Here is a 25,675-nt window from a genome sequence, read left to right as displayed (position 1 = left end):
TAGTCACAGACAGCAAATGATGGTTGTGAGGGGAAACAAAGACAGTATTGTGGATGGGAGAAGACTAGTTCTTTGCAAGGGAAGCGCTTCTATGGAGATTACAGGTAGAGACCCAACAAGAAGCTGTGTGTGTGTGGGCAGAGGCAGGGTGAGATGGCCTGTACTGAGCATCCTTGAGATAACATGAGTGAAGTTTAAGCTTAGAAGAAACAAAAGAAAGCAACTAATATGAAAATGGTGAGGCTCTTGTCTCAGAGAGAGTGATAATGGCCAGAAACAGTGAAGGAGAGCTTAGAAGCAGAACTGCAGCTGAGATGAAACAGTAGGAGAAGGGATCAGCCCGTGTTGTGAAGGCTACAATAAGCCTGAGAAAATGAAGTAGGTCAAGCAGCAGGGAGAGGAGCAGTGGTTTCTGTGCACACCCAAAGAGCTGCTTCCCTTTGAGGTGAGTGAAAACAGAAGGGAAATTCTGAGATCTGAAAGGGATGAGGGAGAGGGCAGAGAGGCTTCAGGGAGGTGCCAGAGTGGAAATGTAGGCTGGCTGTGCTTGATCCAAGGTTAGAACCGGTTTACTGCATCACACTCCCTTCTCTGGGGTTCTGGAAACCTGTTCTTAGATGACTATTGAAGCTAAAGGGATCAAATGTTGGCCTAACTTAAAAGCTCCTCCTGGCAGGTGCAGCAGTCCTCTGCCAAGCTCAGGCTCTTTTCCCAGGTATTCCTTCCTTTTCCCAGGAAGTTTGGAGCAAGCTGCTCTAGTGGAAGGTGTCCCTGCCCATGGCAGCAGGTTGGAACTGGATGAGCTTTAAGGTCCTTCCCAACCCAAATTATGCTGTAATTCTATGATATTTCCTTAAGGAAATAGTCTTTAGGACTGTTGCTTTGGCTGCAGCGTATCTCAAGCTTTGTGTGTGCCTGGTGTGGGGAGCTCCTTCCCTGTGTCTTTGACATGGTGTCTTTCTGGAGGAGCCCTGCCTGATCCTTTGAAGTCTTAGTGTAACTGGTGTCTTTCTAAAGATCTTCACTTGGCTTAAGCTGAATAAATTGCTTTTTTACCTGTCTTAAAGTCTGCCACCTGAAACGATAGCTGAATTGGGCATGGGCAATGCTCTAACAGCCTCCTGGCATTGGTGGTAGCAAAGCAGGGACTGCCAGCATGGAGCAGGAGGGGAAGGCATGAGACTGGAATGGTTCCAGAGTGTGAAGAAAGAGTAAAAAGTTAATTGTAGGCCTTAATTCAACCTCGTGTGCCCCAGTCTTCTCTTAATACAGAGAGAGGGGTTTGCATGTGTGGAAACTTCAGCTGGGAGCACCGCAAGTTTCACTGGGAGCAGAACCATGGTCCTAAGTGAAAATGGTGCTTGAGAGGAAACATATTTAACCAGGAGAGAAGGGAGAAGGGCAAGAACCCGAGTGTGCTGAAGGGAGAAACTGTACCTAACGCTTCCAGGTGGGAGGATGGAGACATAAGGGGGTTTCTTGCAGTTGTGGAGGGCTCTGGTTAGAGCAACCAGGGTGTACGAGGACCTGTCTGCTTGGTTCCTGTGGCTGTTGTGGCAACTTGTGGTTGGTTCTATGGTGTGATGCAACCTCATCTTGTCTGTTTCTCATTGCAGGAGCAAATCCCATTCTGAGATCAGCTTGGAAGGCTTCTATGAGACAAAGCCACTTTCCCCTGTGCAGAAAGACCCCGTGGAGCTGCTTCTCCTGGACACAAAGGAACGTCTGTCTGTGGAGCTGCAGGACCGCCGAGCCCCTCTTGCCACCATGGAGAGCCTCTCAGACAATGAATCCCTCTACAGCTTTGATTCCAGGCGCTCCTCTGGTTTCCGGAGCATCCGGGGCTCTCCCAGCCTCCATGCTGTCATGGAGAAAGATGAAACACACTGCTTTTATATAGACCCTGTTATCCCTGAGGAAAACCCTTCCCTCAGCTCCCGGACAGAGCTGCTGGCTGCTGACAGCCTCTCCAAGCACTCCCAAGAGACTCAGCCCCCTGACAACGTGCTCAACAGTGGTGGCACTACCCCACAACGACGCTGCAGTGAGGAGGGAGCCAGCAGTGAGGGGGACCGTGTTTCCTTACCCCCTCGTGAGGAGTTGTCCCTCCAGAATGGACGTCTCACTGATGTTCCCAGTCCCCAAGTGTTGGAATTTGCTGAGTTCATAGACAGCCTCTTTAATTTGGATAGCAAAAGCAGCTCCTTCCAGGACATCTACTGCATGATGGTGTCAGACAGCTCCAGTGACTTTGCAGAGATGCCCAAATCTGTCAGTGATCAAGAGATCCTGTTGAGGGCACAATATGAACCCAACTTAGTCCCTAAGCCCCCGAGGTTGTTTGCAGGCTCAACAGATCCTTCGTCGGGCATCTCTGTGTCCCCCTCTTTCCCCCTTAGTTCATCTGGAGAACTCATGGACATCACTCCTACAGGTGTGAGCAGCCAGGAGTGCCTGGCCACTGAGAAAATCCGGACTTCCACCCCCTCTGGGCATGTAACCAGCCCTGCCAAGCAGGACGACCTCATGATTTCAGCCCTCTAGTTGCAGGGTAAAAGGGGTGCAGCTCTGAGAGCTGATCCCATAGGCTGAGTGCTGGGATAGTACTTGGAGGAGGAGGAGGTGGTCATGGGGCAGTTCAGATCAGAGGAGACAGCTGGAAATGTTCCTTCTGGGGGTGACACAGTGGTGGCATGTTGGTGTCTGGAGGATGGGCTGGGAGAAGCAGCATTGCCTCACAGGGCCTGCTGCAGGGTTTGAGTCTCTAAAGGTAGATGGAAGTTCCCTACCTCAGCCTGTCTCATGGCATTTCTGAGGCAGATTCCTTGCCTCAGGGCACCTGCTGAGTTTGGGAGTGACATATCCTGCTTCAGGGACTCCTCTGGGCTGAAGGGGTGGATTCTCTGAAGCTCAAGGGTTGAATAGATTGAGGGAGCCAGGCCAGATCCCCGCCTTGGTACCATGTCAGTGGGTTTGGAAATGAATGGATTGAGACTTTGGGCCCTATTGCACTACCAGGTTGGATCTGGCCCAAGATCCAATCCATCCCACTTCCGTAGGCATTGCTTTTGTAGGACGCTCTCCTGTTCTAAAGCCATTGGGGCTATATTCTCCCCAGATGCAGTCTCCCCTCTCCTGGCCAGGCACAGCAAGAACAGGGCTGGCACTGTGCTTTCTCTCCCCTGAGTCCTGTGTTCAGTGACCATCAGGCTGCTGCTGCGAGGGAAGGACACTGTTCTGAAGAGCCAAAGCCCTCTGCATGTCCCTCCTTTGCCAGAAAGAGTTCTGGATGTCACCACCATCACTTCTCAGCTCCCTGGACCACTCTGAGCTGGCCACATTCCTGCAGGCCTGACAGGATCCTCATCTTGGAGCTGCTTGGATGGATCAACTTCAAACAACAACAGGCTTCTCAACACCCAGTGTTATGTGCCAGGCCCTTGTGGAGCCTGGGAGCCTCTGCTGGGTCCTCGCACCACCCATATGCCATAATCACAGATCAGTGCCAGCCTCTGTCATTGGGAGTTCAGGGGAAAGATGGACTTTTACAAGAGTATTGAAAATTACAAGAGTATTGCAAAAATACTCTTTTTCAGTACAAAAATTACAAGAGTATTGAAATCTCTTGTATGTTTACAGAGCTGCTAAGCTTCTTGGAAGGTATTTATTAAGCAAACAGGGAGGCTTTCCCTCAGCTAAAAGCGTGTTCATCCTCTCCTTTCCTGTGCTGTTGCCTCTGGGATCCAAGGGGATAGAGGATGGGCAGGTATGATTGCAAGTCCTCTGCTTTTCAAGTGGCTCAGAGCCTGGGGGGAAGCATTGTGCATCCCTCACCCACCCTTCCTTGGCTGGCCCTCCATTGCACACCGCCACATTGCAAAGCTTGACCAAGGTACCAGGAGAACTCCCTTGAGCGCTGCTGTGCAGAGCCTCAGGGCCTGGAGGAGCCTCCAAGACCTTTCCAGGCAGGGACTTGCCAATGATGGGAGCAGGAGAGAAACTACCTATTGAGAGAGTTTAAATGTACTGTGACTGTAAAAAGGCCTTTCATTGACACAAAACCTTCATATTCAAGCTCTGCAGTCATCAATCAATCTCACTGGAGCTCTGTCCTCCCTCACTGGAAGAGAAATTCCCTTTTTAACTTCCTTGTAATCACAGAGATGTTCATTGCTCTCCTTCCCCCTCCTTAGTTGTGGTCTTTCCACTCTGGGAGGATACTGTGCTTCCCAGGCTCATGGAAAGCCTCTGGGCTCCTGTTGTCCCTATCCTGGTATCTCACAGCCTTTAGCTGTGGTCACTGAGTAGTCTCTTGAAGCCCCAGACGTGGGTCAGGGCTGTTCTGTCCTGGACACCACACAAACCGAGTGGCATCAAATGCCATCGTGTCAGGACTGGAGCACTTTATTTCCATCAGTGCACACTGGTTATAACCTCAAGTGCATGGAAATGAACTGGACTTTGTGTCCAAATCCCACAGTTTAGCCTGGGATACTGCGTTCCTGACCATCACACATTACAGGGTCTTCAGAAGCACAGGGGCTTTGTTCAGTGGGCAGTAAAATACTGTCCCTGGGGTTTAGGTCCCAAAGGTGACCTTTTCTCTACTGTCTGGAATTAGAAGTAAGAAACCCCTTTGAATTTCAAGTAATTTCTAAGAGTAAAATGCTTTCGAAAGCAAAAAGAAGTTACTTTTCCTCCTTGTAGATCCTTCAGGAAAGAGCAGTGTTGTTCCCTTTGCTGAGAGCTTGTTCAGGAGCTCCCCTAGAGCAGTTGTGTAAGTGCCATCACATCACCCACTCTTGCAGAGCACAGGGTAAAGGCTGACTTGCTGCCCACACCCAAGGCACACTAAAAAGGTGGTGTCCAGGAAGACACACAATAAACTGGGGTGGTTTTGATGGGGGAAAGGGGATGTTGTAGCATCGGGAGGCTGAAGCTAGCAGGCTGGCTCTCCTCCTGATGGAGACTGCTCACCCATGTTGCTAAGAGTAGGGGAAAGGAGTTAATCTCTGCCTTTAATCATTGGCAGAAGATGGGTAGGAATCACTTAGCACTTAGGCAGAGCTTTATATCTGCAAAGCACTTTACAAACGCTAAGGAAAGAATCATCTCTGGCCCTAGCAGTGAGGTGGTAGGAGATGGGTATCTCTGAGACTAGGTGGAACTACTGGTGCCCTACCAAGGATGGTGGGGAGATGCCTCAAGGTGAGGAAGGTGGATTATCTCCCTCTGGTGTTTCAGTGATGACCTGAGGATGGTTAATGGGTTATAATATTGCACTAGAAGGTCACTTCTGAGCTGGGGCATACATCCACTACGTCCTGGAAGACATAGTCCTTGTGTGTGACTCTTTCCTTCTCTGTGCCATTGGAACTGTGTCCCAAGGGAATGGGTTTACCTTGCCCTGACCAGCTGTAGCAGGAAACACGCTGGCATGCTGCATTATTTGGCTTTGTGCTCTGTGGTTATTAGGCTCCTACTGAAAAGCCTGGAAACACCTAATGCTTGTGACCTGGCCTTGCCATAGATTAAGGCAGTAAAGGTGCAAAAGGGCCTTAGTTAAAGGTCTTGTATCACATTATGTGTAACTCCTGGCTTTCTTTTTTCTCTCTTGACAAACAGATCTGTTCCCAATCACAAGTAAATCCATGTTCTTGGCGTTATTTCTGCTTTAAATGGCTTTCTGTGTCTTCATTCTTATCAGTCCTTTCCTCAGAGAGTATTTGGACAGGCTGATCTCTTGTTTCATCCTGGAAGAGTGTGTCTGGAGAGCTAAGCATGAAGCCTGTAGCTACCTCCTTTGCACTGCACATGGTTGGCTGCTTTCTCTGTCCTTGCTCCTCTCTGATGTCCTTGGAAACATGAAGTATCCTCACGTTTCTTAATCTCTTGTCTTCTGGTTCCTACTCTTCAGCTTTGTGCCTTTGAATCTTTAGGTGTTGCCATGAAATTTCAATGGGATGTTCCAGCCAGCAGTGCTGGAAGTGCTCTTCATCATGCCTGACACCCCAGCTAAGCAGCAGCAGCTCATCAGCTCTATGGTGCATCCTTAAAATGCCCTCCAAGAGCTTTGTGGTATATTTGAGGCCACAGCATTCCTGGAGAGCAGAGAGTGGACTTTATGCACCTTAAAGTGAAGTAAGTGCAGCCTGCTTCACCAACACAGCTTTGCTGGAGTCCAGCAGGGTTCTCTGTCCCTCCATGATCTCCTGGTGTAGCAGATTACATTCAAGTGGGTACCTGGCACTTGCTGCTGCATCCTTCTTCATGATGCTCTCAGCAGACTGTAGTGAAATGTAATCCTGAAGCCTTGAAGAGTTCAAGGGCAACATGGGAGGCCCTTGAATAAGTGTGTGTTGAGCTCAGTCCCGCAATTTAGCAGGGTCAGAGGCAATCCTTGTGTTCAAATGCCAGGTTGGACAGGGCTAGGAGCAACCTGCTCTAGTGGAAGGTGTCCCTGCCCATGGCATGGAGTTAGAACTGGATGAACATTAAGGTCCTTTCCAACTCAAATCAGTCTGGATTCTATGATTTCCATGGTTGACAGGAGTCTTTCTGTGTTTCCCTTTGAATCGGCTGGGCTGGAGCAATGCTTAGGGCTGGGTTCACTTTGTCCTCATGTGTGCCCATTGCTGGGATATTCTCTTCCTTTGGAGGAGTCTGGCTTTGTAGGAAGGGTAGAGTCGCATTTGATTACCATTATCTTAGGTGTAGTGGTTGCAGCTACCCTCTGCAGAGCATGTTAAGCCGCACAGGTCAGTCATTTGCTTGTAAAGTGGTTTATAACTTATTAAATGTAGCAGAAATACTGGCAGACACTTAAAATAACCTTTAGCTCTCAACCTAGCAGCTTTGCTGTGTGCTGAAAAGCTCCTTCAGCTTCCCTCCTATCTATAGCATCACATTTGTTCCTTTCTGCTCAGATAACTGAAGTCTGAGATGGCTTTTGCTGACAATCCTTCCATGCTGTCAGTGTTCATCATTCCTTCTCTTTGAATTCACTCCACTAAAGCAGGATTTTTGTGGAGTGCTGTTATTTCATTGTGCTGCTGCAAACAGACTCTCTCAGAGCTGCTCTGCACTTTAGGAAACTTATAGACAATCTCTGACATCCTCTTTCTAGTTGGAATAGCTTTGGGTGAGTAGGTTTTTCTGCCCTGTGAGGGTGCTGAGGCGCTGGCATAGGGTGCCCAGAGAAGCTGTGGCTGCCCCATCCCTGGCAGTGTTCAAAGCCAGGTTGGACACAGGGGCTTGGAGCAAGCTGCTCCAGTGGAAGGTGTCCCTGCCCATGGCAGGGGTTGGGACTGGATGAGCTTTAAGGTCTTTTCCAACACAAACCACTCTGTGGTTCTTGTTGGATAAGTGCTCCCTCATTAGAGTTCTGTAGCAACAGAAATAATGAGTTCCAGAAGTAACATAAAAGGGAAATGGCTTGAACATCCAACACACTGAATGTGAAAGCTCAGTGTAACAACCAAGACATTGAACATGGATGGTTGTTTCTTAGCTGTGAAATCATAGAATGGTTGGGGTTGGAAAGAATCCTCCAGTTCCAACCCCTGCTATGGAACAGGGACACCTCACACTAGACCAGACTGCTGTAGTGAGAAGATGCTTGCAGTGAACCTCATGCCTCTTCAGCCTGCCTGGGGAAAGGGAGGTTTGGAAATCCTACAGTGCTTTAGCACAGGCTGCGCTGATGCCCTGAGTGAAGGAATATCTGGCTCAGAAGCACTGGCCGAATCAGGCTTTTGGCACATTCTCCTCGGAGCCTGTGCAGTGCTGAGCTGGGATTTAGGGAAGAGCTGCATCTCTGGTGCCAAAGCTCCCTCTCATGGCGCTCCTGTGTGGAGGAGGCGATGCTCCGTGTCGCAGGCAGAGTTCATTCTCCTGGAGGCAAACTTCCCTGGCACTTGAGGGCAGAAAGGGACATAAAGATTGCAGCTGAGTGGTGGGACTTGAGCTGGGAATTCCTTGCTCCACAGTGAGATGCTCATACTGGTGTTAGGGTGAAGTGTGAGAGATGTGTGAAATAGTGTATTGCATACAGTGATGTTCTTCGCTCTTGCCAGCTCCTGGCTGAGGACCGTGTCTGCTCTGGTCCCTTCAAGGGAGGAGCCACTGCCCCTTGGAGTGAGATGTGGCAGGGACAAACTTGGGGACCTGGGGTTTGCTTGGATCAGGGTTTATATTCCAGCTCTGAGACTCAGGGCCTTCACTGCTAAGATGGGTGAGTGTTTCACATAAACCCTGTTAGTCTGTGAGCTCTGTGTTGTTAGAGTGGAGAAACACTTGAGGAAGGAGGTTCCTGCTGTGTGGAGGGCAGCGTATTCCACGTGTGGCAGGACTTATGCAAACAGCCACACTTCTGCTGTCCTGTAGCTGCATCCACCACCTCCCTGAGAGCTGTTACCCTCTGCACAGGAGGATGTTGGTAGCTTAAACTTCATCTGCTTAAGGATATGGAAATTCATAGCAATCCAGGAGAGAGCAATTCCTCCCTTTGCCATAGGGACTTGCTGTCTTGAAAAGCATCATTTGTCTGCAAGCACTTTGCTGTCTCTGTTCCTATTATTGGTTTCTTTGCTTGTTTTCTTGAGTTTCCTGTTGTGCCTTTGCTTTCCTTTGACTTGGGATAGGACATCTGCCAGCATCCTTTCTTCTGCATCTTGTTTCTTCTCCTGATGTGTGAAAGGGAATGCAGCGTGGCCAAGGACTAGTTCAGAGTTGCCTTTGCTGCCACGTTCTCCCTTTCTGCCTCACATTCCTGCCTTAGGTCATATCCAGGTGCCAATGGCAAAGCTTGATCTGAGGCAGGCTCTATCTTCAAGCCCACAGCACCATTGGGTCAGCCCCTCCAATCTAGAACCTTGTGCAAAGTGAGTGTTTTCCACGTGGAAGGAAGGGAAGACTTCCTACCACTTCTTACCTTTGGTGTGTGTGACCTCAGTCAGTGTTTTACAGGTCTGTTCATGAGTAAAGCTTCCTCTTACTTCTATTCATGGGTAGAATCCTTTCTGCTCTTCAAGATCTGCTTCTGGTTTTGCCAGAACTTATGCTGAAAGGGACTTAGTTCTGAACTTACCATGCTCTGTCCACTGCAGTTTTATTTATATCTCTTAGAGATTTGGGCTTTTTTTGCTGCTTTCATTGCTGTGTTGGACACCTTGGACCTCACCACATCATCCTGTGCTCTGTTTTTCATGTGCTGAAGTTCTCTACCTGCCCAGCCAACCTGTATGAGGGGAACCTCTATCTGTCTACTTACTTACATACTTCTACAAAGCTCATTGAACACAGCACAGGAACAAGCCTTGGGTTTTATTGGGATTTCACTTCCCTGCTTTCCATCCCGGGCTTTATGCAGTTCTGATGGCTCAGAGTTGGAGATACCTGATGCACATGGCAGTGCCAGGAGCAACCGAAAGCAGCGCATCCATCCCTCAGCCTGGCTTGGTGGTACCTGTGCAGTCTTGTCCTCTTGATGCACTGCTTTGGGGATGCTGCTAGTGCAAGGCGATCACACCATTGGGTGTTTCCTAGTGCCACACACCTTTTTGGGTCTTAACTCCTGTATCACAGCACTTGCTGATGGTCCCTGTCTGGTGGCAAAGTGGCTACGGAGGCTATGGCTTCCCAGCTTTCCACGCATGCTACAGCAGACTGAAGAGGTGATGGCCAGTGAATAGTCTCAAACTCCTATTGTAGTAAATAAACTTACTCATGTCAGCACAGGGGTTATTGTGATGGGCTCCCTGCCTGTGTCCATGGGGCAGCAGGAGAGGAGCACTCTGCCCTGTACAACCTTTTCCTTTGGCTCCATGCTCTGCTGCAGTGTCCTGCTGGGACAGCCACTGGTCTGGCCTGTCCTCCCTTGTAGCTGTGAACAAGCAGAGACAGCAAGACCAGAGGAACTGGTGGAAACTTCATTTTCTCCTCTTTTTGGGGCATTTCAGTGCTGGCTGCATTGGGTAGAGCCCACCTGGGTGGCCTTATGCAAAAGGAGCAGCACTGGCACTCAGAAACTCACCTCCCACTTCTCTCCCTGTCAGTGGACACCAGTGCCTCTGGCAAAGCCCTTCTGCCTGCTTCTGTCACCTCTCACGTCATGCACTGGGGCAACTCAGGGTAGCTGTGAATTAACCCCAATTGCCTCTTCCTAGCTAAAGCCTTTTGCATTAATGGGAGAAACAGTCCTAGGGAGCTCAGAGCTGCTCCGACTGCCTCTTGCAGGGCTTAGAGCGCTTGCATATGCAATCAAGGGGGGAGACAGCACAGGGTCCTGTGTCCCCACGCTCATCCAAGAGGTTACTGCCTGTCCTGGGAATGCTGCCCTCCGAATCCCTGCTCCGAGCTGCCCCAGCATGAAGACTACAAGGAAACTAAAGCAGTCCTCACGTGCCATTCTCATGTGACTGACTTTTTGTACCTATGTATGAAAGATCCAAACTAATATTGCTGTAAAGAAAGAGACAGATTAATATAGCATATTCTATAAAGATATATGTATATAAAAGTTTCTGTATATTATATGGCACTGTGTATAAAATGGATGTAGAAGCATGACTGGTGTATGTGACTGTTCCCACGTCTGACCTGGAGAATGCTCGCTGTGATTTGCTTGAGGTTATGCCTTCAAGGATTGAGTGTGAGTTTGAGAGGTGGAAGGAGCTGCACTGGGCTCCCTCGTTGCAGAGGGATGAGGACTATGGTGTTGGTGCATCACCACAGCTTCTGGAAGGCTCTTGGGGACAGTTTAGGTGCTGCTGGGGCTGATCGTCACCTTACTACCTCTGCTTGTTCTGGATCTTGGCCTTTGATGGAGATATAGGGGATATATCTCTTCCTTGGGATGAGCTTGACACTTCTATGCCCTGTGCAGCCAAGGGTGGAACTGCAGGAGACTCTTCTAGCATCTTTCTTCTTCAGTGGAGAGTTAAGGAAGAAACTCAAGGCATTGAGTTACCAAGTATTGAGTTCAACGGCCATACAAAAAAGACCAACATCAGTGCAGACAAAGGCACTGGATTACAAGGGGATCTTTGGAAGGATACGAGTAAGTGGCAGGGAGAGGATGGAGTGAAGCAAGAAGAGTGTAAGAGGGTTTGCCCTGTGGAAAACCAGCGAGGTGCTGGGATCCTTTGGCAAAGAAGGTGAGTTCAAACTGGGGAGGAAGAGCTTCACACCCTGCAGAGCAGGACCGAGATCCTGCTTTACAAGTAGTTGTAGGTGCTATTTACAGCAGAGTAAGGCTGTAGTGACTCATTCTGGGAAGGGGAAGCAGTACTTGTGCTTTACAGGGTCAGAGGAGAGTCGGGAGAGGAACAAGAGCTTTCTGCCCAGCCATGAGCAACACGGGCAGGAAAAGGAATGCCTGGAAGAAAGTTAATCCTATTAATGGCTGCATGGAGTAGTTTTTATGGTTGCTCCTGAAGAGATGAAGTACTATCAAGGAATTAAGAGCTTAAAGGCGGCAGAACTACCGAGTTCCCATAAAAATGCCTATAAAAAGGGCTGGTATGTGTAAGTGCTGCCTCTTGGTTGTGGTTTGTGGCTTTTTACCCTACCTATAACTACATCAGCCTCATAAAAGGCTATTGCCTCTTCTTTAAACACTTCCTCTCATGGGGAAAGCAAAGCATAAGAGTCTGGATACAACCCTTGTATAAACATGAAGTAATCCATGCTTAGGAGTGACTGCTTTAATACAGTTACTAAGGAGAATGTGTACCCAGCAGGCATGGAGGATGTTGCTTTAAACCCTGTTTTACTATTGAAAGCCTTCACTATTGAACATAGCTAGGGATGGAGTTGCTATTTCCAAGACAACTCTCCAGCTGTTTGGTATGTTGGTGGCCATAGGAGGAATTTCTGGCTTACTGAGGAAAGTGGGATCAACCCATTGACCATAAAGCATCCAGAAAACAAGGTTTCCAGTGATTTCTAAGCTCTGGAGTGATACATTCCCAAGGGAGCAAAGGAAAGGAGTGGAAACTAATGGAAATATGTAAGTACAGCTGTGATTTAATAGTTCATTCATTGTAAATAGAAGCGAGCATTGCACAAACCAGCTCATATTTGGTTGTTTTTCAGGGATGTTAGGTTGGACTTCAGTTAGAAAAGAGATGAAGGATGAGAAACAGTGACCTGAAGGTGATTGTACAGAGGCATATCTGAAAATCATGCTATGAGAGGGTATTTGGTTAGCTTGTACTTTTCAGAAGAGGCAATGTTCTGGTCAGGTACATCCCAAAACCTTACTTAAAGTGATTCTTCTTGGAAACAGTGCTATGATGAAGGGAAATGAAAGCAGTATGCATGTAATCCCTGCTCTGGAGCCAGGCTGAGAGTGCTGGGCTGGGTCAGCCTGGACAAGAGAAGGCTCCTGAAGGGGAGACCTTAGAGCAGCTCCAGTGCCTAAAGGGGCTGCAGGAAACCTGGAGAGGGGCTTTGGACAAGGGCCTGTAGGGACAGGCCAAGGGGAATGGCTTGAACCTGCCCGAGGGGAGACTGAGCTGAGCTCTTAGGCAGAAGCTCTTCCCTGTGAGGGTGCTGAGGCGCTGGCACAGGGTGCCCAGAGAAGCTGTGGCTGCCCCATCCCTGGCAGTGCTCAAGGCCAGGTTGGACACAGGGGCTTGGAGCAAGCTGCTCCAGTGGAAGGGGTCCCTGCCCGTGGCCAGGGTTGGGACTGGGTGAGCTTTGAGGTCCTTTCCAACCCAAACCAGGCTGGGATTTGCGGCTGGGTGGTGGCTCTCTTAGTGCCTCGATGGAGGTTAACTTGGTGCTTTCAGTTAATAGTGCACTAGAGAATTCAGAGGTGCTGCTTGCAAATACAGGGTGATGCTCACTTGTTTAAGAAGGTCAGATTAGTGCAAAGAGATAGGAGCGATCTCAGGCTGCCCCAGTGTAAGGAAGAACTTGGAAAACTGGTGGAAGAGTGGCATGTAGTGACAAAGAAGAGGGAGAGTGTGGGTCAGAGCTTATGACTGATCACCATGGCAGAGCTGGAGTGTCTATAAGGATGCAACTTGTGCAGGGCAAGTCCATGTATTAGTACTGTGTGTATTGTGAAACCACACATGAGATCCATGGGCTCTTCTGACAGCCCTTGGATTTCCCTCCCTGTTCAGCAATCTCAAGTTTCGCTGCTGCTCTTCCATTAACAGAACTTCCTTGAAGGCAGTATCAGCTTTGTGGGCTTCTGTTCCTCTCAGAGTCAGCAGAGGAGCTCAGTGAAGCTGGGATGTCCTTGTGGGGAGATGCAATAGCAGACACAGGACACTTCAGCAGAGGGTGCTGTGCCCGTGCTGGCAGCACTGCCTGCTGTGGGTGCTTCCATCAGTGGAGTTCCCAGTGCTCAGCTGAGCATCCTGGGACTGAAGTGTTGCTGCCTGCTTCTCTTCAGCTGGGAACTGCAGGCCTGGGGGATAACGATAATAGATGTGAGGGAATGGCCATTGGAGAGGGGGGGATCTCACTGCTGGAAGGGTTCATCTGTGCCCTTGCAACCTAGAACCCCTCCATGTGCTGGGCTGCATCCCCAGGGTGTGAGCAGCAGGTCAGGGAGGGGATCCTGCCCCTCTGCTGCGCTCTGGGGAGACCCCCCTGCAGCCCTGATCCAGCTCTGGGGCAGCAGCACAAGAGGGACCTGGAGCTGCTGGAGCGAGGACAGAGGAGGCCATGGGGATGCTGCGAGGGCTGGAGCAGCTCTGCTCTGGAGCCAGGCTGAGAGAGCTGGGCTATGTCAGCCTGGACAAGAGAAGGCTCCTGAAGGGGAGACCTTAGAGCAGCTCCAGTGCCTAAAGGGGCTGCAGGGAACCTGGAGAGGGGCTTGGGACAAGGGCCTGTAGGGACAGGCCAAGGGGAATGGCTTGAACCTGCCCGAGGGGAGACTGAGATGAGCTCTTAGGCAGAAGCTCTTCCTTGTGAGGGTGCTGAGGTGCTGGCACAGGGTGCCCAGAGAAGCTGTGGCTGCCCCATCCCTGGCAGTGCTCAAGGCCAGGTTGGACACAGGGGCTTGGAGCAAGCTGCTCCAGTGGAAGGGGTCCCTGCCCGTGGCAGGGGTTGGAGCTGGATGAGCTTTAAGCTCCCTTCCAACCCAAACCGTTCCATGATTCTATTTACTATGACTTTTCCAACCCCAAAAGGTTTGGACCAATCTTTCTGTGGCAGTGCTCCCTCTCTGCCCCTGTTGTTCTGAATCGCAGTGGTGCTGGTCTGAGCCTTTGTGCTTCTGACTCCTCTGCCCTCCAGTGATGGAGAGGATCCCCAGTATTGGTGCCCCTTGCCAAGGGCCATCCTTTGTTGAGTTTCTCAGTCAATGGTGGTATTCTCTCCATCTTGGGAACGAACCTCTTGGAGTTAATGAATAACCAGAGAGAGATTTACCAGTGCAGGTCTCTTGCCAAGAGGAGATAACGGCCTGAGCCCACAACAGTCTGCTTCCGTCTCCACAGCGTGGGAGCTCCCTGGGGTGTGTACAGGGCATTGGAGAAGGGCAGGATTGCATCCTCTGCTCTTCTCCCTCTCCATAGTCTCATGATGAAGGACACTCACAGCCGAGAGAGGCTCTGTTGAGGACAGGTCTTGGGCTGATGAAGCTCTGCCTGCCTCATCTCTCTGTATTGGGTGGTGTGGTTGGAAGATCCAGGTGTGGGATGTGTTGTGTGAGAGAGCTGGGCTGCGTCAGCCCGGACAAGAGAAGGCTCCTTAAGGGGAGACCTTAGAGCAGCTCCAGTGCCTAAGGGAGAGGGGCAAGAATTCCCTGAATCCCGAGTTGGAGGCAGCCCAAGCAAACAGTGCCGTGTTTAGGAGCCTGCACCGCTTCCATGCTGAGCCTCCTGAGTGCTGCACACCTGGTGGCTCCCAGAACAACCACACCTGGTGATGAGGGAGCAATCACAGCGGTGTTTGGGGCATGGAGATGCTGTAGCACAAAGGTGAAAGCTTTGGGGCAGCTTGGAAGAGAGGCCCACAGGGACATGGTGGGGAGAATGAAGCCTGCCATGGTTTCACACGTTGCTGTGCTGGCTGCCCCATGGAGCACTGGAGGGAAGGATGTTCCTGTGTAAGGCCGTAGGAGGATGGAGGGTAAGGAGAAAGGGTGTTTAAGGTGGGGATATTTGTCTAAGGGCAAAATCAAGGGAAGAAATAAGGTGGCTGGACTTGTATGAGCCCTGGCTCTTCAGCTGGGCTGTGGTTAGGCTCCCTCAATCCAGTCACACAAGGAATTCAAGGGAGAACGAGTTGGAAGAGTTGGGAATTACGGAGAGTTGACAGCATTCAGTTGATACGCTGGAGGGAAGGGATGCCATCCAGAAGGACCTCAACACGCTTGTGAGATGGGCTGATGCCAACCTCATGAAGTTCAACCACGACAAGTGCAAGGTCCTACACCTGGGTCGGAGCAATCCCAGGCACAGCTACAGGTTGGGCAGAGAAGAGATTCAGAGCGGCCCTGCAGAGAAGGACTTGGGGTGCTGGTCGATGAGAAATTGAACATGAGCCGGCTGCAGTGAGCGCTCGCAGCCCAGAAAGCCAAGCGTATCCTGGGCTGCATCAAAAGGAGCGTGACCAGCAGGGCGAAGGAGGTGATCCTGCCCCTCTGCTCTGCTCTTGTGAGACCTCACCTGGAGCATTGTGTGCAGTTCTGGTGTCCTCAACATGAAAAGGACATGGAACTGCTGGAACAAGTCCAGAGGAGGCCACGAGGATGATCAGGGGACTGGAGCACCTCCCGTATGAAGACAGGCTGAGGAAGTTGGGGCTGTTCAGCCTGGAGAAGAGAAGGCTGCGTGGGGACCTCAGAGCAGCCTTCCAGTACCTGAAGGGGGGCTATAGGGATGCTGGGGAGGGACTCTTCATCAGGGACTGTAGTGACAGGACAAGGGGTAATGGGTTCAAACTGAAACAGGGGAAGTTTAGATTGGATCTAAGGAGGAAATTCTTTCCTGTGAGGGTGGTGAGGCACTGGAATGGGTTGCCCAGGGAGGTTGTGAGTGCTCCATCCCTGGCAGTGTTCAAGGCCAGGTTGGATGAAGCCTTATGTGGGATGGTTTAGTGTGAGGTGTCCCTGCCCATGGCAGGGGGGTTGGAACTGGATGATCTTGAGGTCCTTTCCAACCCAAACCATTCTATGGTTCTATGATTCTGTGATCCAGTGTGTGCACAAGGAAGTGCTGGTGGAATGGAGGGGGCACCTTGGAAGAGAGGGAGAACAAAGCCCCTCTGGGTGCCCTCCTGAGGCTGTGCGGGGAGCGGAGTCATCTCCATGTTCAGGCTGTCTTGGCAGAGCAGTGGAGCAGTCAAGGTGTGCTCGCACATCCATGATGACAGTGTTGGTGATGCTGAGGCCATGAGGCCAATGACCCTGGAGCAAATGACACTCGTTTTACTGCGCTAATGTTACCTCTTAGCAGCCTCTTTGTGTTTGCCTCTGTGTCCTCAGGCAAAGCCCAATTACAGGAACAGGAGGAAGGTGCTGAGCTCCAACAGAGGAGGTTTGGTAGAGCGTAGGAACAAGAAGCAGAGCAGCACTAAGGTTTCCATCACCCTTCATTTAGCCTGGAGAAGAGAATCTGCGTTGAGACCTCAGAGCAGCTGCCAGTGTCTGAAGGGGGCTGCAAGGATGCTGGAGAAGGACTCTTCATCAGTGTACACACTGCGTGGTGTGTTCATCACCCATGTGCTAAGTTACTATACGAGTGGGATCTGTCACTGATTAAGACATCACACTCCCACTTTGCATGGGGAAGGCAGAGATCAGGGTGGCCACTCTCATCCCAACCAAAGCAAGCAGGGTGTGAAACACAAGCTGTGTCTCCTAACAGTATCTGAACGGGAGTACAAGGATGCTGGGGAGGGACTCTTCATCAGGGACTGGAGTGATAGGACAAGGGGTGATGGGTTCAAAGTGGAACAGGGGCAGTTCAGGTTGGAGATAAGGCAGAAGCTCTTCCCTGTGAGGGTGCTGAGGCGCTGGCACAAGGTGCCCAGAGAAGCTGTGGCTGCCCCATCCCTGGCAGTGCTCAAGGCCAGGTTGGACACAGGGGCTTGGAGCAAGCTGCTCCAGTGGAAGGTTTGCCCTGGATCATTTTAAGGTCCCTTCCCATCCAAACCATTCCATGATTCCTTGCCAGCTTGCTGCCTCCTGTCATTGTCTGCATTCCGACGGAGTTACTCATTGAAGCCATAGCCTTCTTGTGAAGGTTTTGATCTTCCTGTGGTCCTGCTGGGTTCACTGCCTGGCTCAAAGCAGCGTTGTCACACCAGATGAGAGCAATGGCTCTTCCTAAGGGAAGTCAGGTGAGGTCAAGGAGAGGAGTTTCTCCATGGGGAATACAAGTTCTGTACAGGCTCAAGCGCTGTGTAGAGCATGGACAACGCTGCATGGACCCGTCCCCAAATAAAGTCTTTACACATCAGACCCTTTCTCACCCCAAACCCCAGTAACCCTTGTAGAGTACAAGGTAATGTGTATGGAAGCCTTGGCAGCTCCTATAGCAGCTGGGTCGTTGCCCCTGTCACCTAGGCAATCACACACTGCCCCAGGTCAGGAAGCCAGGATGGTGCCACAGGGTGGCTGCCAGGTTTTCCCCTTGCATTAACCCTAAGGGAATTCCAAAGCCCCTCACTGCAGTGTGGCACATACCGGAGGGACCAGCACCCAGGGGTGACTCCAAACTTGCCAGCTCATGGAAGGGAATGGTGGGAGTGGAGGGAGGGACCTGCTGGAATGAGGCTCTTTCAACACTGGCATCTGTGAAGAGCAAAGCTCTGTGTTGTGGGCAGCAACTACGATTTACCCCCATAGTGCCTGCTTTCTGCAGCCTTCAAGAGTGACAGTAGATTGGTGTTATGGTTCCTCTGCTTTTCCATGGGGTCATGGAACGGTCTGGGATGAAGGGAGCTTAAAGCTCACCCGGTTCCAGTCCCCTGCCACAGGCAGGGACCCCTTCCACTGGAGCAGCTTGCTCCAAGCCCCTGTGTCCAGCCTGGCCTTGAACACTGCCAGGGATGGGGCAGCCACAGCTTCTCTGGGCACCCTGTGCCAGCGCCTCAGCACCCTCATGGTGAAGAAGGAGCCATCAGACATCTCTTGACCTAAGTGCCCTGCTCAGATGAGCCTCACATTAGATGGTTCCATGGCAGAGGGATCAAGGTTGCATCCATGCTTGGTGCTGAGGAGGGAAGATAGAAGTAAGAGGCCTTCCTGCTGCGCCTGAGCAGCCTGGGTGCGGGGAGGGATGGGGTGAGGGACAACAACTGCTGAATGCCTTCTGTCTGTGGTGGTTTGAGGCTGGGCTTTGAAATGCAGCGCTGGAGGGAGCAACAGCCCCACCTCCCCTGAGTAACATCCCTGCCTCCCATTCCTGCCCCGCACAGGGGATGGGGAGAGGGCAGTTGGCAGAGAGGAAATGAGGACCTTTGTGTGTATCCAGAGGAGGCCACAAGGATGCTCAGGGGCTGGAGCAGCTCCCGTATGGAGCCAGGCTGAGAACACTGGGACTGCGTGGAGAGCTCAGAGCAGCTTCAGTGTCTGAAGGGGGCTATAAGGATGCTGAGAGGGGCTCTTCATCGGGGATGGGACAAGGGGTGATGCGTTCAGACTGAAGCAGGGGAAGTGCAGGTTGGAGATAAGGCAGAAGCTCTTCCCTGTGAGGGTGCTGAGGCGCTGGCACAGGGTGCCCAGAGAAGCTGTGGCTGCCCCATCCCTGGCAGCCTTCAAGGCCAGGTTGGACACAGGGGCTTGGAGCAAGCTGCTCCAGTGGAAGGGGTCCCTGCCCGTGGCAGGGGTTGGAGCTGGATGAGCTTTAAGCTCCCTTCCAAACCATTCCATGATTCCATTCTATGATTCTATCCAAAGGGAAGAGATGTGGGAAATGGGGAGGACGTGGAGTGGTAGGGAGGGACAGCAGCAGGGATGGCAGAAAGGAAAGCAAACAGCACATGGTGATGGGGGCTGGATTTCCATGCATTGCCTTCTGTGCAGCAATAGGAGTTCGAAGTGATATGATAACTTTTCTGGGTTCAGATCTCTCTGTGTATCACTAATACAATGTATGTATTACTGTGGGATCTCTGGGGGTTGCACAGCGTAGCTCTGAAGTGCTGGTTTCTGAGCTCATTGCAGTAAGGGACCAGCTCTTTCCCCTTTCGGGAAGGGGTGAATGTTGGGTGCAGAACTTTTTCCTTATCTCCAGCCTGAACTTCCCCTGTTTCAGCCTGAACCCATCACCCCTTGTCCCATCACCCCAGTCCCTGATGAAGAGTCACTCTCAGCATCCTTGTAGCCCCCTTCGGATATCGTTAGGAGCCACAGCTTGTGTTTCACACCCTGCTTGCTTTGGTTGGGATGAGAGTGGCCACTCCGACCTCTGCCTTCCCCATGCAAAGTGGGAATGGGATTTATTCATCACTGATGGATCTTACTCATCCAGTAACTTAGTACATGGGACTGTGCTAATGGTCCCATGCAGGTGGAAGGGTGTTGAGCCTGGGATACCACAGCTCTGTTTTGGCTACAGACACCTTCATGCTGTTGCCCAAAGGCACTGTGTTATTCCAGAGATCATTTCTGGGCCATTGCCCTGCCTGATCCTGTGCTCCCTTTGGACAACAGAGATGAGAGTTGTGTTCGTCCTGCTCTGTTCTTAGGGTGTTTCTCTGCTTTGCTGGGGTTTTATTCTAGTGGGGGGCTCTCAAAGGGGTTTTCATGTCTGCTTAGTGGGGTGAGTGACCGGGAGGACTGCCTGGTCCATGCCGTGATGTGGGAAGGGTGAATTCACACCTCGGATGTTGGGGATCCCAAGCAGAGAGTGATGTGGTCGGTTCAGACGGCTCCACATCGGAAGCAAATCGCTCCCAGGGTTATTTGCCTTTCAAATCCTTTGACCTGGTCTAGTGTGAGGTGTCCCTGCCCATGGCAGGGGGGTTGGAAATGTATGAACTTGAGGTCCTTTCCAACCTGAACCATTCTATGGTTCTATGATTCTATCATCTTTGGCCCCAGATTTCGGGACCATAACAGGCAGGAACTTGTTCTTCTGCCAGCCTGGCCTGTTCACAGGTCCTTTTGCTGCCTCTGCTGAGCACAGTGAAGTGACCCAGAATAGCCTTGGCCTTCCCTTGTTGTTTTATTGTGCTTGAGCTCCTGCCTGCCGCCGCTGTGATTTATCAGCTGCCTCTTGGGAGATGCGGAGGGGATGCACTTGGAGGCCTGGTGTCACAACAGCAGCGCTTATGGGTGGGTAACGCTGCAGTGACCCAGCGGGGAGGGCAGAGGAGGTTGTGTAAGCAAGACCTGGCCAGGAGCAAGTGCGGGGGGGACCTTTTCTGCGTGCCAGTAGCATGGAGCTCGAGTCCTACATGGAAACACAGACTCAGAGTGCTTCGGGTTGGAAGGGAGCTTAAAGCTCCTCCAGCTCCAACCCCTGCCATGGGCAGGGACCCCTTCCACCGGAGCAGCTTGCTCCAAGCCCCTGTGTCCAACCTGGCCTTGAGCACTGCCAGGGATGGGGCAGCCACAGCTTCTCTGGGCACCCTGTGCCAGTGCCTCAGCACCCTCACAGGGAAGAGCTTCTGCCTAAGAGCTCATCTCAGTCTCCCCTCGGGCAGGTTCAAGCCATTCCCCTTGGCCTGTCCCTACAGGCCCTTGTCCCAAGCCCCTCTCCAGGTTCCCTGCAGCCCCTTTAGGCACTGGAGCTGCTCTCAGGTCTCCCCTTCAGGAGCCTTCTCTTGTCCAGGCTGCCCCAGCCCAGCTCTCTCAGCCTGGCTCCAGAGCAGAGCTGCTCCAGCCCTCGCAGCATCCCCATGGCCTCCTCTGCCCTCGCTCCATCAGCTCCAGGTCCCTCTTGTGCTGCTGCCCCAGAGCTGGATCAGGACTGCAGGGGGGTGTTCCCAGAATGGAGTAAGGGGGGAGGATCCCCTGTGAGCATCTTCTGTTGCATCCTCAGGTGTAATGTGGGTGTCCGGGGCTGTGGGTGGCTGGGTTCTCTGTTCCCAGCATCTTCACGCAGGATGCTCTTGCTAAGCAGGCATAATGGGGGTGTTGGGAGGATGGGGGACCAAGGGTCAGGGCTTGAACTGTAGCAGGAACATTTAGTTCCGGGGTCCTATCTGATCCCAGGCCTAAAGCCTGACTTGGTACTGACTGGATTTGGGGCCAGCAAGAGCAAATCCACTTCCTTCCCACACAGCTTGTCCCCAGAGCTGGGGGAGGTGGGTTTGTGTGCCCAGGAACAAGGGGCGTGGGGCACCAGAGAATAACAATTGTCTTAATGGAAAGCGATGGGGAGAAAGAGAAGAAAAAAGGGCTGTTGAGCTCTTTCTCTCCATCCCCGACATAATAGACCTATTACTGTCCCCAAACCTCGGTCCCTCTCCCCTCCCTAGAGAAGAATTGGTCACTGCACAGCTGTGAGAGCTGGGAAAATATATTTATATATCTAAGAGAATCTGCCCTTCTGAATTGGGTTGTGGGGCCGGACAAAACCTCATTGTGTGCTTTATCTGCCCCGGAGAGAATGGCCCCACAGTGCTGGCCTGGCAGGGGCTCCGCGTTTGGTGAACTGTGGTCACATCACTGTAACTTCATTTAGATACTGCACTGTTATTTAGCTGATTTCGGGGGGTATGGGGAGTGATTGTGGCCACATCTGGGCAGGAAAACACAAGAGGCCCTTCCCCCAGTGCTGGGGTGTGGGGATAGAGGGGGTTCGGGGGTGGTTTGTGGTTGGGTTTGAGCGCTGGGGCTTTTAGAGTGGGAAAAGGCACTTTTGGGGGGACAAGGACCTGGTTTCAGGTTTGAGAACTGAGGCTTTTATAGTGGGGAGAAAGCACTTTATGGGGGGACAAGGACCCGGTTTGGGGCTTGAGAACTGGGGATTTTATAGTAGGAAAAGGCACATTTTGTGGGGGACAAGGACCTGGTTTCGGGCTTGAGAACTGGGTGGGAAAAGGCCCGTTTTAGGGGGGACAAAGACCCGGTTTTGGCTTTGAGAACTACGACATTTATAGTGGGGAAAGGCAATTTTTGGGGGGAAGAGGACCCGGGTTTAGGTTTGAGAACTGAAGATTTTACAGTGGGGAAAAGCACTTTTTGGGGGGGACAAGGACCCAGTTTTGGCTTTGAGAACTGGGGCTTTTATAGTGGGAAAAGGCATTTTTTGGGGGGACAAGGACCTGGTTTTCGGCTTGAGAACTGGATGAGAAAAGGCACTTTTTGGGGGACAAGGACACGGTTTTGGCTTTGAGATTTGGAGCTTTTATAGTGGGAAAAGGCATTTTTGCGGGGGACAAGGACCTGGTTTTGGGCTTGAGAACTGGGTAGGAAAAGGCATTGGGGGGCCTGGTTTCAGGTATGAGAATTGAGGCTTCTATAGTGGGGAGAAAACACTTTATGGGGGGACAAGGACCCGGTTTCGGGCTTGAGAACTGGGGCTTTTATAGTAGGAAAAGGCACATTTTGTGGGGGACAAGGACCTGGTTTCGGGCTTGAGAACTGGGGATTTTATAATAGGAAAATGCACATTTTGGGGGGCACAAGGACTCAATTTTGGCTTTGAGATTTGGAGCTTTTCTAGTGGGAAAAGGCACTTTTGGGGGGGACAAGGAGCTGGTTTCTGGTTTGAGAACTGGGTGGGAAAAGGCAGTTTTTGGGGGGAAGAGACCCGGGTTTGGGTTTGAGGCTTTTATAGAGGGAAAAGGCACTTTAAGGGGCCGCAGGGACCCGGTTTCGGGGGGAGCCCCGGTTCCGGACGGGCTCTCCCTGCCGGCGGGAGGAGGAAGAGAAGGAGGAGGAAGAGGAGGAGGAGCGGAGGGGAGGAGCGGCCGCGGCAGCCCAAGTTTGGGGGCAGCGCTGGGCGGGCAGCGGCGGAGGCCGATGGGCTGCGGGCGGCCGCGCTCGGCGCCGGCAGCGGCACCGGGACCCCGCCGCGGGGGCTGAGGACGGCGGCGGAGCGCAGGGAGCCGGGGGATGCCCCGCTGCGGGCGCGGACACTGAGGCTGCCGCCCCGGTGCATGGCACAGCCATGGAGGTGGTGGACGAGACTGAGGCTCTGCAGCGCTTCTTCGAAGGTAAGGGCTGAGCCTCGGTGCCGGTGCACGGGGCGCTCCGGGTGCGGTGTGGTGGGCGTTAGGTGCCCACCACCTCCTCGTTGAGGACGTCGGAGTGGCCCTCACCGGTCCCCATAGGGTGTGGGCATCACCGTGGGGTCAGACTCCTGCTGCTCTCTCCCCTTGGCTCAGGCTCAGGTCCCCTGAGCCATGGGCTGGGTTTCAGGGTGCTGGAAGCAGGTTCCCCACTGTGTGTTCCCTGGGGAGCTCACTCCGATGGAGAAGATAGGGCCTCCAGCAGCAAACCCCACACCATCAGTGTCCAACCGCAGCCCAAACCCCTTTGGGCATCTCTGCAGATCAGTCTCTTTCCCATCAGTGCAAACCGACAGCAGCTTGCACCTAAACCAACGGTGGAAAAGTGCTTGTAAAGAGAGTTTGCCCTCTCTCAAGCAGGAGCGAAACGTGGTTGCTCCTGGCACCTGAGGGGTTGGTGGGGCTGCACCGTGTGCCTTTGGGACCTCGATTCCCTTTGTTACGCTTCCCTTGGTCCGTGTTTTCGTCTCCCCGGTCTGGCTTTGTTGGCTCCGCTCTTCCTTGTTGACTGTGTTGTTGCGTCTCCCTTGTGCTGTTGTCTTTGTTTCTCCTCCCTGGTGCTGTGCCCGCACCGTGTGCCCCTTGTTCTGCCGTGGGACGTTTGCCAGGCAGAGGTTTTGGTTGCTGTGCGTTGTGCACCTTGGGTTGAGCCCCTGGTACCCAACCGGTTGAGTGGGGGACAACGCACCCATCCTAGCGAGGCTGCGTTGTGTCAACAGGGCCTGCTGCTGATGGAGTCTGCTGGGGGGGATCCCGGTCCATGGAGAGCAGGTTGTGCGCACGGGGCAGCTCTGGAGATGGATCCCCTCCGGCGTCCTCGTGCTGTGCTTTGTGTTCCTTCTGTTTCTTTGGCTGGGGGAAGGATTTGCCCTGGGGAGGAAGGTGAAGATGCACCACAAGCAGGAGATGCTCTTGGGAGCAGGCAGAGGCTCATGCTGCTCACTGCTCACTTTCCTCACTTCTGGCATCCATGTGATGCATCAGTAATGCACCTCCTCTTCTTCAAGGGCAAAAGCATTCCCTGTTTGTCCCAGCCATGGTTTGGGATTCCCAGGAGCACCAGGGATGGGAATCCTGGCTTCTCCCAGCCATGGTTTGGGGTTCTGAGGAGCACCAGGGATGGGAAGCCTTTCCGCAAGGGCTCTTCTCATGTTCCCAGCCTGTCTTCAGCCTTCAGAGCCTTTGTTTTGCTTTTAGGGTTCCACTTGGACCCATCTCCTACCTCCTGTCCACTGGGCGCTGAGCACCCCCCGAGCGCCTGCACAGCCCTTGCTCAGCGCCAGTTCCTCACTGCCTGTCTCTTCCTTTCCTTCGTAGAAGTGGAATTCCTCTCTCCCTCCCCAGAGCATCATTTGACAGGTGGAAGGGTTCTTTCTTCTCCTGCCTTGTTCTTGCTTTCTGCATGCTGTGGGTGACCCTGCTGGAGATGTGGAGATGACCTCAAGAGGTCCCTGCCAACCTCAACCATCCTGGATTCTTTCTCTCTTTCCCCTTCTTTCCCTTTCCTTCTTTCTCACTTTATCTTTTTGCCTCTTTTTCTTTCTTTCTTTCTTTCTTTCTGTCTGCCTGCCTGCCTGCCTGCCTGCCTGCCTGCCTTTTTCTCTCTTTTGAATTAAAACCACCTCATCCCTGCAAGCGAGGGAACCGGAAAGATGTTTCTGGTTGCTCACTTGTATAACTCCCAGTTTAGAACGTCCTAAAGCCCAGTTTTCTCCTGGAGCCCATTGTGGCTGATGGTTGTGTTTGGGCAGTAGATCCCTTTGGTGGTGTTATTAAGGAGCATCTATTACAACACAGCGTTTGAGGGTGACGGGGGAAGAGGAGAAGGCTTTGCAGGGGGGATTCCTGCTCAGTTCAGTTCGTGCAGCACAAGAAGGAGCCAGGTTCTTCCCTTTTGTGCACGCTCTGATCGCGGTACTCGGAAGGAGCACGTGGCCAGACTGAGCCGCTGTGATTTGGAAGGGAAGGTCAGTGCCTTAAAGTGCAGCACGGAGCGGGATTTGCCCTGGAATCTCGCTGTCCTGCAGGATTAATGGCTTCCGGATGTGTCATCTAATGGGGAACAAGCTCTGTCAGAGTTTATTCATTTACAGGTATCAATCCATGAGTAGAACCAAGCCCTCGCTGCCCATCGCTTCTTTAGGTGTCCAATGCCCTTCCTATGGGGAACATCTTCAAACCACCTTTTCTCCTATAGCGAAGCGGTTTTCCTCCTCACAGATCATGTCCTCTCCAAGCAGAGGTTTTACACTAAAGGGATCTCTTCCTGCAGAATCGGTTAATTTGGGAATTTCCTTTCCTTTGCTTGCCTTTGCCCAGGATCCGAGCCTGCGGGGAGCAATCCCGCCGTGTATAAGAGCAATCCTTTAGTGCTCGGGTAGCACTCGGTATTTCAGTGTCAGGCGAGGATTAACTGGGCTCTCCTGGCAGGCTTTTTGGGAGTGGGGGCTGTGCTGGATGAGGTGTGGAAGAGGGCTGGGGGCTGTGCTCATTCCAAAGCCTGGCATTTGCCTGGCTCCAG

The 25,675-nt window shown here is 52.2% G+C and overlaps 2 protein-coding genes across 6 annotated transcripts in view; both read left to right on the top strand.

The window, feature by feature from the left end:
- Positions 1-10,566, top strand: part of DAGLA (diacylglycerol lipase alpha) — a 77,592-nt gene extending 67,026 nt beyond the window's left edge. For all 5 annotated transcript variants that reach the window (XM_065685173.1, XM_065685172.1, XM_065685168.1 and 2 more), the window contains one exon: positions 1,617-10,566. In XM_065685173.1, coding sequence (XP_065541245.1) covers positions 1,617-2,544 — 928 coding nt within the window. In that variant the 3' untranslated portion in view covers positions 2,545-10,566. The remainder of the gene's footprint in view (positions 1-1,616) is intronic.
- Positions 10,567-22,856: 12,290 nt separating this feature from the next.
- The window catches only part of MYRF (myelin regulatory factor), a 60,372-nt gene continuing 57,553 nt past the window's right edge, over positions 22,857-25,675 (top strand). Inside the window, exon 1 of the mRNA XM_065683714.1 lies at positions 22,857-23,079. Within this exon, the coding sequence (XP_065539786.1) occupies positions 23,034-23,079 (46 nt within the window). The 5' untranslated portion in view covers positions 22,857-23,033. The remainder of the gene's footprint in view (positions 23,080-25,675) is intronic.

This window comes from Lathamus discolor, chromosome 6, assembly GCF_037157495.1.
Source record: "Lathamus discolor isolate bLatDis1 chromosome 6, bLatDis1.hap1, whole genome shotgun sequence".
NCBI lineage: Eukaryota > Metazoa > Chordata > Aves > Psittaciformes > Psittacidae > Lathamus > Lathamus discolor.
The sequence above is the reverse complement of the archived record's forward strand: the minus strand, read 5'-3'. Positions and strand labels throughout refer to the sequence as shown.